General features: G+C 30.3%; 2 protein-coding genes across 3 annotated transcripts; both read right to left on the bottom strand.

Annotated features, from left to right (window-relative positions):
• Positions 1-2,323: 2,323 nt before the first annotated feature.
• Positions 2,324-3,146, bottom strand: LOC129916674 (mitochondrial pyruvate carrier 2-like). Its single transcript, XM_055996773.1, has 3 exons — positions 2,915-3,146; positions 2,823-2,863; positions 2,324-2,689 (listed from the first exon to the last, which is right to left on the bottom strand). Exons 1-3 carry the CDS (start codon positions 2,997-2,999, stop codon positions 2,447-2,449), a joined length of 369 nt encoding a protein of 122 aa, XP_055852748.1. The 5' UTR covers positions 3,000-3,146; the 3' UTR covers positions 2,324-2,446.
• A 1,690-nt stretch (positions 3,147-4,836) lies between these two features.
• On the bottom strand, positions 4,837-11,344 carry LOC129916660 (importin subunit alpha-3). 2 transcript variants are annotated; one of them, XM_055996754.1, is made up of 6 exons: positions 11,180-11,344; positions 10,987-11,070; positions 10,278-10,658; positions 5,551-6,381; positions 5,311-5,487; positions 4,837-5,239 (listed from the first exon to the last, which is right to left on the bottom strand). In XM_055996754.1, exons 2-6 carry the CDS (start codon positions 11,050-11,052, stop codon positions 5,144-5,146), a joined length of 1,551 nt encoding a protein of 516 aa, XP_055852729.1. In that variant the 5' UTR covers positions 11,053-11,070; positions 11,180-11,344; the 3' UTR covers positions 4,837-5,143. The 2 variants fall into 2 exon arrangements, with proteins under 2 accessions (XP_055852729.1, XP_055852730.1); XM_055996755.1 differs by lacking the exon at positions 11,180-11,344 and having other exon boundaries at positions 10,987-11,089.
• Positions 11,345-13,020: the final 1,676 nt, after the last annotated feature.

The following is a 13,020-nucleotide window of genomic DNA, read 5'->3' as shown; positions in this document are numbered from 1 at the left end:
TGTATGACCTACAAACAAACAATACATTTTTGTGATGAGAAGAGTACTTTGGATATTTTGCCATTTTTTTTTTTCAAACTGTATTTGAATCGTTACAAATAAAAAAAAAATTAATTTGGTAGTTTAAAAATTTGGCAAAATCCAAAATTAAATTGTCTTAAAAAAAATGATTAAACTCACAATATTGTATTGTAAGGCCACAAGTATTAAGCTTTTTATTAAAAAGCTTTTGCACAAGTCTATAAAGAGACTTTTTTGTTTGATGTAGTTTTTTTCTTTACTATAGCTATGTAGATAAGAATATTTTTGATTGAATTGTTGAAGCTTTTTCCGTATGTGGACACAAAATTTAAGAAATGTAGGTTTCTGCTACTACTAAAAATACTTCCTCCTTTTTTATAGTCTAGGAAAGAAAGATTCTAGTTGGCAAACTATTACAAATAAATAGGAAAATAGTATTTTGAATGCAGTTTTTTTTACCATAAAATCAGGTACATAATCCATATCAAATAAGAAATAAGACATAAATTAAAGGAAAACGGACAAATTTTTTTTTATTTTGTATGCGTCCAACAAAAATGTATCTCACTTCACTCACTGTCTTCAAATGAACCAATTTAACACTATATACCTAATAGCTTGTTATTTTTTTCTCATTTAATTCATAGAATATATTCCTGGACTTGCTAGTGTGAGGTTTATAAGTAAATATTCCATATTCGTCATTAAACTTTAAAAATTATGATCCTCTAAGCGGACTCAAAGTTTGTTTGTGGGATCATAGTTTTGATAAGAAAAAGGTCACGAAAGTAGAAATAATTACGCTTTAAATACACAAGTTTTCTGATCTGCTACATACTAACAATAAAACTCCTTATTATATATTGAATTAAATTGTATTTTTGAAAACTTACAAAGACAGGTCAATCAAATAACAAATCCACTTATTTCCAGTCACTGTGGCGTATGAGTAACTTTTTATAGAAAAAAAACCTTGAAAATTAGGTATATCATTAAAGATGTTAAAGTGATCTAGAAAACATGCATATATGTTATGTTAGCATTTCTTACTTGCGATACATAGTAGAAACATTCAGAGGTGATACAACAATCAGACGCGATTTATCTGATAGAGAATGCGAAAAAGTAGTTTTCGCAGGTGTTTTTTTGAACAATAAATGTTTTTTGAAAACAGAAGATTGATTTTTTTTACTTGTATATAAAATTTATAGTAAAAAATATTAAGGGGGGAAATCCCTCCGGAATTTTTTATTTTTACATTATTTTTTTTTTGCGTAATAAATTTATTTATCAACCGAAGAAACTATTTTCAGTGGTCTTAGCCTTAAATGAAGCCTCAAAAGTGCCTAGATAGTCCCAAAACCAATGCGCTCCGAACCTACCATAGTACGAAAACGAAAACTTTAAACGCATTTTTTTCGAAACTAGTTTTTTTCCGCGCCGTGCAATGTAACTCAAAAACTAATGAAGCTATCGACTTGAAATTTTAAGCAAATTACTCCTTAAATCATTGGCCACAACATGAACCTAAAAGTTGAATAAAATTTGTACAGTAAATATTTTTTTTAACTACTTCTTTGTAAAAAAAACATGTTTTTTTTCGTTTGTTTTGATTTCTAATTTAATAATAAATATATAATAATAAATTTAGGTTCATGCAATGCGTACTAATATCATCTAACGGAAAAAAATTTCCTTTTTGATTTAAGATGATTTCCTGGACCTGTACATTGCACGGCGCAAACTAGAGGCGTCAACTTTGAAAGGCTGCAGAGCCGCCATTTTGTTATTTTTTCATTTCAAAAAATTTTTTTTCAATTCTTGATAATGTCAGTAATATCTTGTCTTTTTCCAAATTTCAATTAGTGCTTTCAGTTTTTCATAAAAAAATAGTGAAAAAGGTGTCGTCTGGAGGGATTTCCCCCCTTAATCAATAAACTCAAGCTTGTATCCATTCCAGAAATGGTCTTTTAACTCTTCATTTCAAATGAATATGTTAAGTACAAGTTTATTTTGTCAATTATTTTTAAATATACATGTCCAAAGGGCCAAAAAAACTTATATTTTTTAGAAGTAAGTTTTAGATAAAAATTGTTCAAAACAAATTTGCATTATATCATTGCAATGCCATATGTTTAATGCTCTTTTTAAACGACAAATGAATAAATTAACATAATGCTAATAGGCAGAATTGACAATACCCTCGGATTTTAAGATGTAGGTAGGATTAAACACAATTTTTCGAAATCGGTTTAATTTAAATAAATTTATAAATGTATATTTTTTAATGGTAAACGTTAAATAAAAATTTCTTTTTAAATTGTATTTTGGGTGCCAATAGAAAAAAATTTTCCACACAAAAGAATTATATAATTCTACAAATCCATGTAAGTTTATAACATTTTCATTATAGTTAATTAAGAAACTATTCTGAATTTTTCTTTTCGTTTTGATGTATTGTTTGATAGTGATATGCGCGTAAGAATTGTACTCCTTGTGTAATAGCCACAAATAGATTCACAGAGAATAAATTCCAATTCTTTGGTACAACAACAAGTGAATAACGTGACCAAATCATTCCAGTGAGTGCTATAGTTCCAGTTTGTCTGGCATTCAATAACTCTTTTGGCCTATTTGCTAAGTCATTAAAACCTGCAATAACAAGACCCTGAAAAAAAAAAGAAACAATCAATTAGTTTGAAAGTGATGTTTATGAAATTGTAAAGACTTCTACTATTTGAATTTTGAAATTGTTTACTGAGCAATCTTAACTTACTTCTTAAGTTGTGTTATACACTTACCCATTTAAACATTGGTGCCCAGAAGAAAACTGTTTTAGGACCTGATAATTAATTGCATTATTTCAAATTAAACTGTTTTCATTAAATTTTACCTGCAGGATGCATCCACAACGGGCGTAAACGACTTGGTACAAATTTATCTACAACATTTATAATAGCATTGTATAACTTGGACATTTTTTTATGCACGATAATGATATTAGAAAATTTCTTAGCTGAAGCTGAATGTAATTTTATCTATGATTTTAAGGAAATAAATTTTTAACTTTGATTTCAGCTCCTCTGTCATTGACTTTTCAAAATATTTTGTTTGAGATCTTTTTCAGAGGTAGGTATATTTTAAAATCGATTTTGAAAATTTTAATATGGTTCTTAGGTAGGTGTTTTATTTGGTTTTGTAGGTTATCCTTGAGTGAAATCGTTTGTTTTAAGAAGACGGCAATTTATTTTTAAGGACTTTTCTTGAATACGAAATTAAATCGGTTATGGTGAAAAGGGCATAATTATTTTAATTTTTTTTGGAAAAAAAAAATAAAAAAGTGCTAAGTATGTACACGTACATATTAGCTGTGTTCCTTTGGCCTTAAGTATCTACTGCTAAGTACTTCTGGTTGTACTGTTGTTACTGAGCCCAAAGGAACACAGCTATTATGTACTTTACTTTACTTTGTATACATAATTTGTATCAGTTTTTTCTGTCACATTTCAACTGATCTCAATATATTCAAATTTAAAACAAATTTATTGACATTCGCCCTTATCACGAAACACTTGAAGATTTATACGCTCCACAATCGAAACGTCAACAAAAAAGAAAAATTAAAATCAAAATAAGACCTATAGCCAAGGAAAAAATAACATTTATTTAAAAACGTTTCTTTTATTTTTGTTAAAGCTGTCATTAAAGAATTAAAAAATTTCTAATTTGGTCAAAACTCGTAAAATGTGAGTTTTTTTAAAATAGGGTAGAGTTGCCTATTTGCGGCCGTCCAGTATCCGGCCACCTTTCGGAAAATCGTGATTTCGTAAATTCATAACAAGATGATATAGAAAGTATATCGCAAGTAAAAATTAGTTGATTTTTGTACCAAATGATAACCCTATTACAATTTCCTTTTTCGACTAATTACTGTAACTACTTGTATGTAAAAATGAAATGAATGAAATATTGAATTACAATTACATCTACCTAACTGAAAATATAACAATTCACCCCTATAACGGTTGGCGTTTGTCAGCAGACAAGAAAAATAATTGCTCTAGGAGCGCCAATTTTTGTTAAATTTAAAATTTAACTTTGCTCCTCCGCTCTTGTTCCCTATTATTGCTTTACATAAGCCTCAATTTTACTTGCAGAGCGAGTAGTTGTTGTGTCGTTTTATGACAAAAGCCAACCGTATTACGGGTGATGATACACTTAATTTAAAATATCAAACGAGCTAAAGAAGATATCGAATGTAAGACGATTTACTGCTCCATAATCAAGCCAGTAGAAATATTGTATCCGAAATCTTTTTAATTAAAATAAAACAAATTGAATGCTTGTGAAAGTGTTTATATATTTGTAAATAAATATGTATATGAAGACGATAAAAAAAATTAAACTTCCAGTTTTAAACATAATATTAATGTTATTTTAGATTTTAAAATAAATGGGATTGAACAAATGCGCAAACAGACTTGGTGATGTCCATCGTTTACAAAACGAAAATCATGTTTTTAGTTTTTCTTTGATAGGCAATATTGGAATTGCTTGTTATCATTTTTTCTTTTATTTACATTTTGATCAAATTAAGCAAAATATTAACATTCAATCGTATAACAGTTTAGCAAAATAAAACAATTTAAAACATCCAATGTGTTTGTTTTCCTTAGCTACGCTCAGGTGATACGAGTATCTTGAATTTCTTAAAAAAAAAAAGATGAAACAGCCATGAAAAAGAGAGCAGATGCTGATGACTGATGACATTTGAGTGATACTAATAAGAGTGAGAGATAGATAGAGAGAGAGACGTAATTCGTAGTAATCCTTTATTTGTTTGTAATTTTTGTTAGTAAATTATATATACCTAATTTTATAAATAGGTATTAATCCAATGGAAAAAATAAATTTTGTTTGTTTACCTAAATAAGAATTTTCTTCAGTTTACAATTATTATAATTTTCACGGTTTCTGTTTCTGATTTTAAAATTCAATATTTTAAATATATATATAACATATATGGACTCTGTGTTTTCTTGTTGTTGTTTCTTTTTTATTCTTTTTCTGAATTTCCTCGCAATTTTGTTGGAGAGAATTTTGATTGAATTTTGTTAAAAGGTTAAAAATTGTATGCTCCGTCGGGAATCTGTGCTGAATTTGGATTAAATTGAAATGTGCCATCATCAGCCGTTGGAGCCAAATTGCTTTGTTCTTGCTGAAAATATAAATCAATTATAAAATAAATTGAATGGACTTAAACATTTTTATTGTTATGTTATTAAGTACCTCTTCGGAAAAGTATTGCTCAATAATTTCATATGCAAGTTTGTAGATTTCAACATTTTCATGATTTTGCAGTCTTTCGATTTTCTCCAGACCATCACATTCTTCAATGATATTGGCGATTTGGGGTACATGGTCTTCGGCCATTTTGAGCATATTGTTGAGTCCATCAAGAACAACCTACAAAATAAAACAAGATACTTAGTTTTCTTTTCGAATACTCAAATAAAAAAAAACGCCTACATTAATAACTTGAGCGTCCTTGCATGATAACAAGTCACAGAATGGCGGAATAACGCCCTCGCGGATTAACTCAAATACTTGGTCTCGGTTGCCACTGATGGTTAAATTGCTAATGGCCCAAGCGGCTTCTTTTTGCGTTTGGAATTCACCTTTGCTTAGATTTTCGATGATTTTGGGCAGCAGGCCAACATTGATAACAGCCTGTACTTGTTGTTGATTTCCGGCCGTTATATTAGACAGGAACCACACAGCCTCTTTACGTATCTTCTCTTTGAGATGCGACAACAGTGCTGGGAAATAGGACAAGGCATCATAGTTGAGTACAACTTGGGTTTGTTCGTCAGAGCCAGTCACAATGTTGCCGACCGCACGTAAGGCTGCTGTTTGCACTTTGACTTCAGCATGACCGAGAAGTGGAATCAATTTGGGCACCACACCGCTGTCAATAACCATTTGAATCTGATCGTTACCACCATCGGTCAAATAACTTATGGCCCACACTGTGTCAACGAGAATGTTTGTGTCTGTGTGATGTATAAGCATATTAAGTGCGGGCAAAATCTCTTGGATTGTTTTTGGTGGTGGTGGTGGATCTTTGTTGCGGCACAAGTTTACAATTACCCATGTAACGTTGCGCAGAAAGGAAATTGGGATGTCTGGATTGATAAATGAAAGCAAAGGCTGAACAACGCCGTGTTTGATAACTAAATCTCTTAAAACTGGACCATCACCAATAATGTTTCCTAGAGCCCACACTGCTTGTTCGCATACAGTTGTTGCTGGCGATGAAAGCAATTGCAAAAATAGGGGCACTGCACCTGCATGTACAACCTAAAAAGAAAATTATTTATATTTTATTCAAATCTATTTTGTATGAAATACTAACGTATTTTTTACGTTGGATTGGTTACAATTTTTTGATAAATTTATAATAAATAACATAGACCAGTTTTTTCTAATATACAGAAGATACTACTTTTTTTTTTACTTATTTTTTGTTATTTTGTGAAAAATTGAGAAGCAACTGAGTAGTAGAACTAACATGGCTATAATGAACTCACCAAAATCAATAGGACAACTGCAAAATTTGTCAAATGTTTAGCCAATTTTGGAAAAGTTGTTTAAACTCAGTTTTGTTAAGGCTTTTTTATTACATTTTTACCACTTTTAAGAATGCCTGAATGTTCTATCTATCAAATTAATCCTTTGTTCCCGGAATGACTTTTTTTCACGAAAAATTTCAAAAATCTTGAGAAAAAGTTTTGATATCTTCTAATTACACACCAAAACGAAAAAATAATGATTGAACTAGAAATTACATTGTATAAGAAATGTTTTGAGCTGAGAGTACAAAAGTTGAAGTCCATTTTTTAGTAAAAAAAAAAACTAAAAGATAGAAATGCGCGCACAAACCAATGTGTTTTACCAAAACGTCTTATTAAACTAGTATTTAGATTGGAAAAGCAAATTTTCTGATGAAAAACATGTTGACATATTCCATAGATTGAAGAACCGTTTTAATCATTCTCTTTCAGTGTTACCGTTATTTAATTTTATAGCTCTAAGCTTAAGGCTACTTGAAAAATTGAGAAAAACCTCACAAATCCTGCATTTTTTTTAACTAAATATTAACTTTTATACAGATATTAAATTTTTTGTTAGTCGTACTACTCATAATGCAATAGCTCATGCAATAATTTTCAAATTTTGGTTTTGGTTTCAAAAATGCTTAAGTTTCGATTCAGCAAACGGGTCTTAATTGTTTTTTTTTTTTTTTTTTGTAAAGGCTTTTTTTTCTCACATTTTTACCACTTTTAAGAATGTCTGAATGTTCTATCTATCAAATTAGGAAGAACTATTTGGAGAATCGGTTGTATCAACCAAAATCTCTAAAATTGTCAAATATTACTTCGGAGATACGAAATTTCATGCGTTTTAGTGGTCAGCAAAAGGCCCTGACCTTAATCTCACTGAGAAATGTTTGATGATTTTGGAATTGAGAAGTATTGCGAATGAGAACGGTTTAAGTTACCTTTTTTGATTTTTTTTTTCAGCGGATAAAGGCGTCAAATGGCAACTTTATTATGGTCTTATTGCATTTCCTCTTGTGTCATTAGTTAAGAAGTAAGCTTTAGAAGTTTTTTCTAAATATCTTTCATTTTCATTTTTTAGGTGGGGAATCCACGGATAAAAACGAAAAGTGTTCCCAAAACTGTGCTACTAGGAAATTTGTATTTTTGGATATTTTTTGGCAATTGGCCGCTTGTGACTTGGATTGACACTACCTATCGTAATGGCAAAATATACCCTAGAGCCGATGTTTTTTCAAACTTTGATTAAAATAACTTTTTAAATTTTAATCTTTAGGACTTAAGCAGTTTGTTGATGAATAGTTATTCAAAGTGCCATTCATATGAGCTGCGAACTGTGTATGCGAATAATTCCTTTAAAGCTTTTTCTGAAGCAAATATCAACTTATTCTTTTTATTAAACAATTAAAATGCGTAAAACTAGTTGAAACTACAAAATAAACACATTTTAATATTTTTTATGCGACTAATAACTCCGATCTGCGAACTGTCAAATGTAAACGCTTTCCACAAAGCTACAAAAAAAATAATTCCCACGAATTTAACCTCACTTTTGAGTTGACTTCAATTTATGTATTACAGTTCGCAGCTCTCTGCGACGACTAATATGAATGAAATGTCAAATTCAGCGACTATTAGCAATTCGCAGAGCGGCCATTCCAAAGTAACGGAGAAGACATATTGACCTTGTTTAAAGTTTATCTCGTTGAAGAAGCAATCTTTTTTCTTGAAGCTTGGTAGGTCTTAAGGGCTCATGATAAAACTGATGTATTAGAGATAAACTGGATAATAAGCGTGAAAATGTCCTAAAAATGCAAATGGAATGGCCGAGACGCAGGTCGCATATCCATATGAATGGCACTTAAATGTGCTTCTTTCTTTCGCGATTTTTTCGCCGATAATTTTTGCCGCTCTGGGCAATTGTGATCCAGATTACAAAAATACTTTATTTTTTTTTGGCTTTTTTCATAGTCTCCTGTTGCTGGCGTGTTTCCTGCTTACTCTGATGTGGTGTATGCTTTTACAGATCCTTAAGAATTTCTCGAAGATTGCTAACTTGTTGTGTGGTGGAATTTTGTAAAACCGTAGGTGATGATATGCCTGATGAGTTGCTTGTACAGGAAAATCTTTGTCTCTTGGCTTGAGTCCGTAAAACACCCAAAAGACTAGCTCAAAAAAAAAAAACAATTCTCTTTTACGAACTCAAGGACTTTGGGTTAATAATCGAAATTGATCAATTGATATTACACATTTGAAAACCGTAGGAATAGGGGCTATTTAACATAAAATCCGGTTGCAATACATTATGCCATAGATAAGGCCTAAAAAATCTTCCTTAAAGGAATTAAAATTCAAATATTCGCTTGCATTGGTTTGTATTAACCTCGTTGCATTGGTAGTTAACTCATGAGCAGATAAAAACTACATAGTACATTTTCTACTAGAACAACTCATGGTCTTCTTCCAGAGTAGATAGGTAGCAAACTACTTCTAGTACTATATCACCTTCCAAAGGTGCTATTAAGGCCTTTGCGCATGAGTGCGACCAATGAATGAGAGAATCAAATTTAATGTATTTCTAAAGTAATTTTTTTTAACTAGTACTGTATTAAACAGTAACAAGCTTTTTCCAAAAAAAATTAAATTTTTATTTCATAAACGTTCTATTCTAAATAAAATCTACCGAAGGAGTGTTTATGAAGGAAGGACTTAAAAATCATAGTTTTATTGCTCTTTATGTCCCATATTTTTCATAGGTTATAAAGAAAAAGCAAAGGAATAAGTTTTCCGTCAATTTTTCGGTTAGAAACCTCTCCCCCGAAAATATTTCCCCGAGAGTTTTTATTCCCACTAGGGCTGTTTGCCTCTGCAGAACAGATTTGGTAATGTCCACAGTCTGGTGGCCTATTTTATGAAATCCCAAAAGAGAAAGTAGAACAAAAAGGAATGGTAGTAAACTGAAACTTTCAACCTTTGCTTACATGTTCCCAGCACTTAATTAATACTCTCTTTGACCTCAGCTTCTAATTTTTTAAATAATAAGCAAAATTTTTCAATTTGTGTTTACTTTTTTAAAATTTGGTTTCAATGCTAATTGGCTTTAACTCTTGCCTCTAAGAGACTTAAGAGTAAAACGCTTTTTTTGTCAAAACCAAAATTGAATAGGTGTACGCTAGGACTTTTGTAAAGTTAAATAAAATTCATAAAAAAAGAATTGCTTTTCGACAAATGCATCCTACCATTTTTTTTTTTTTTTTTTGTACAGTTTGAATTTTTAATTCGTTTTCCATGCTGGGCGTGGAGTTTTTCATTCTATTTCAATTTTGACAAAAGTATAGGTATTGTTTACATAAATGTACATAGGTAGTTTACATGAGTAAGTAATTCAGTTTGTTTTTGAATAAAAAAACAATCTTTTTTAAAGGTCTAATTCTACGCTACACACCTTAAACGATTACATAATGCAGTTCAAGGATATTGAACTTACATTTTACAAAACCCATTTTACCTTGAGTCAAGTGCAATTAAAGTATCATTCTCTATTTAAAATCTTCTTTTGATATTTGTTTAAATTTTTTTTGATTACATATATTAAAATCATTCTTATTGAAATAAAAAAAAATAATAAATTCTTACCTGATTTGTCTGTTCAGAAGTACCCGAAGCGATATTAGTCAATGCCCAAGCTGCCTCAAACTGTAACATTGTGTGGTCATTTCGTTTTAAACAATCAACCAAAATTGGAAGAATATCACTGTTAATCAAGTCATTAATTGGCGGATTCTTATCGGATGACAGAAGCTTGCGAGCAGCCTGAACAGCAGACAATTGCTTATCGGGGTTCGATGAATCGGCAGCCGCTTCTGCTAATTTCTTCAAATTAACTGCAGTTGACAGTGGATCGTCCTCGTCTGTGACCGAATCGCCAGTCGGTACGTTACGTCGCTTGAAAATTGTCTCTTCTCTCTTGTTTTTTCGTAGTTCGACAGTAACTTCATTGCGCCGTCTTCGCATCTCCTATTGGGACACGACATATATAAAAAAAAATGAAAAAAAATAGAAGGAAAAAACATGAAATAAAAGAAAATTTACTTTTTTCATTAATTAAAAAAAAAAATCTAAAGAAAAATCGTATTTGCTTCAGCTGGAAATTGAAAAAAAAAAAATCACAATTTTCACAAAAAAAGACGACATGAAAGAAGAAAAAAAATATACTCGCCCTTGCACCGAGGAAAATTCCAAATTGCAATTCCCCTCGGGCAATTAATGCCCCAATTTAATAAAATCCAACAAATAAACACATTTTAACACAAATTTTGAATAAAATAATTAACAAAATAATTACATCTTGATCTTTTCCTTTGTTTTTGAAGTTCTGAAGACGATTTACATGTGGCTCGAGGGACGTCATTTTGATTTGTAGAATTTTCTACCATGAAAGAAAAAATGAAAAAAAAAGAAGGAAAAAATAACTTAAAAAATTGCGTGAATCATACGAGATGGAAAAATAATTTTTGACAAGATTAATTTATAGTTACTTGATTGATGGTAAATTAACTGTTTTGGTTCGTGTTTTTTTAATATATAAAAAATTAAAATTTATTATGCGAAGGAAATTATAAATGATTTATTTTAAGAGATTTTTCACACGATTGATGCGGAATTGCAATTTTTCTTTTTAACTTCTTTCGGGCTACACAGACACAAATACATACGCAAGGAGCAGCCACCAAGCAGTGAAGTTGGCTACGATTTGGATTTTTATTCGAAGATGGCCATTTTATTTTATTATTTATTTCGAAAATGGGGGAGGAAATCCGGATGTTAAATTGTTTGTTGTTGTTGTTTTTTCTAAATTCGGTTTGGCAAAATTTAAATTCAAATTAAAAATGTACAAAAATTCTGGAAAAAAACTAGAATATAGTTTTTTGGAGTCGCTATTGAGTTGAAAACGAAAAAAATATGTAATACATTGTATGGCCACATTTGCAAAACTACAAAAGTATAATATTTTTCTCACTAGCGCAATGTATTAGGCGTATTCACGATCGGTGCAACAGGACTAGAACAAATTTTATTAAATCCAACGACCGGGCTAAACTGGACAAAAATAAAAAAAAAAAAGATAAAGCAATATATATATTAAAAAATGTCAATAAAAAATATTATAAAATATAAAAATCAATCAAAATTCATCACTTTTGTCTATAAATTATTTATTTAATATTTCTTAATACCTAAAATAAAAACAATTCTTTTCCCAAAACCAAATAAAGCCTGAACTACATCAAAACACAAAGTAAAAAAAAGTACAAAAAAGTAAACACGATGTGATTTCTTCTTCCCCCTAGTAGCTTGTTTGTATATCTCTCTTTCATTTAAAAAAAGTATTCGATTCAAAAAGCTTGAACAAGACCAAGCTTTCAATTTTCACAAAGTTTTAAAAACAAATACACTCAAACAATATTTTATATCCTTTCCGTAAGGTAGCTCTTCGATCACATAGTTCCTGTAATTTTGCGAAAAAAAAGCTCTGTTGACAAACAATTGAAATTTCAAATACAGTCGATTCCCTATAAGTCGCACTTCCTTTAGGTCAAATTTTCCTTTAATTAAAAATTTTTACCGTGTTTAATGAAACCACCTGCAGCAAAAAGATTAAATAGATTCCTCTTAGTCGAATTTCCCTCTAACTCGAACCAATTTTCGTGTCCTGTGACAATTCGACTTAGATGGAGTTGACTGTAATTTGTTTATTTTTTCAATTTTTTAAATATACATGTGATTTTAACTAAAAAAGCTCTTTTGTTTTTTGAAGTTTTAAATTTCAAATAAAAAAAAATTTGAAAAAGTAAACAAAATACAATCGACTCCATCTAAGTCGAATTGTCACAGGACACGAAAATTGGTTCGAGTAAGAGGGAAATTCGACTAAGAGGAATCTATTTAATCTTTTTGCTGCAGACGGTTTCATTAAAAACGGTAAAAAATTTGAGTTAGAGGAAAATTTGACCTAAAGAAAGTACGACTTATAGGGAATCGACTGTATTTGAAATTTCAATTGTTTGTCAAAAGAGCTTTTTTTTTCGCAAAATGACAGGAACTATGTGATCGAAGAGCTACCTAACGGAAAGGATATAAAATATTGTTTGAGTGTATTTGTTTTTAAAATTTTGTGAAAATTGAAAGCTTGGTCTTGTTCAAGCTTTTTGAATCGAATACTTTTTTAAAATGAAAGAGAGATATACAAACAAGCTACTAGGGGGAAGAAGAAAAAACATCGTTTTTACTTTTTTGTACTTTTTTGACTTTGTGTTTTGATGTAGTTCAGGCTTTAACAACCAAAACAGAAACCTAAAAACCTGAAAAAATAATGCTT

This window comes from Episyrphus balteatus, chromosome 3 (assembly GCF_945859705.1).
Source record: "Episyrphus balteatus chromosome 3, idEpiBalt1.1, whole genome shotgun sequence".
Classification (NCBI taxonomy): domain Eukaryota; kingdom Metazoa; phylum Arthropoda; class Insecta; order Diptera; family Syrphidae; genus Episyrphus; species Episyrphus balteatus.
The sequence above is the reverse complement of the archived record's forward strand: the minus strand, read 5'-3'. Positions and strand labels throughout refer to the sequence as shown.

Bases quoted from the DNA above. Each gene is read 5' to 3' on its own strand.
- LOC129916674 (XM_055996773.1), bottom strand. From the start codon at position 2,999: ATGTCCAAGTTATACAATGCTATTATAAATGTTGTAGATAAATTTGTA. The intron at 2,864-2,914 runs GTAAAATTTAAT...ATTAATTATCAG, and splicing joins GTTGTGGATGCATCCTGCAG to GTCCTAAAACAGTTTTCTTC. The intron at 2,690-2,822 runs GTAAGTGTATAA...TTTTTTTTTCAG, and splicing joins GGGCACCAATGTTTAAATGG to GGTCTTGTTATTGCAGGTTT.
- LOC129916660 (XM_055996754.1), bottom strand. From the start codon at position 11,052: ATGACGTCCCTCGAGCCACATGTAAATCGTCTTCAGAACTTCAAAAAC. The intron at 10,659-10,986 runs GTAATTATTTTG...GTGTCCCAATAG, and splicing joins ACAAAGGAAAAGATCAAGAT to GAGATGCGAAGACGGCGCAA. The intron at 5,240-5,310 runs GTACTTAATAAC...TTATATTTTCAG, and splicing joins AGCAATACTTTTCCGAAGAG to CAAGAACAAAGCAATTTGGC.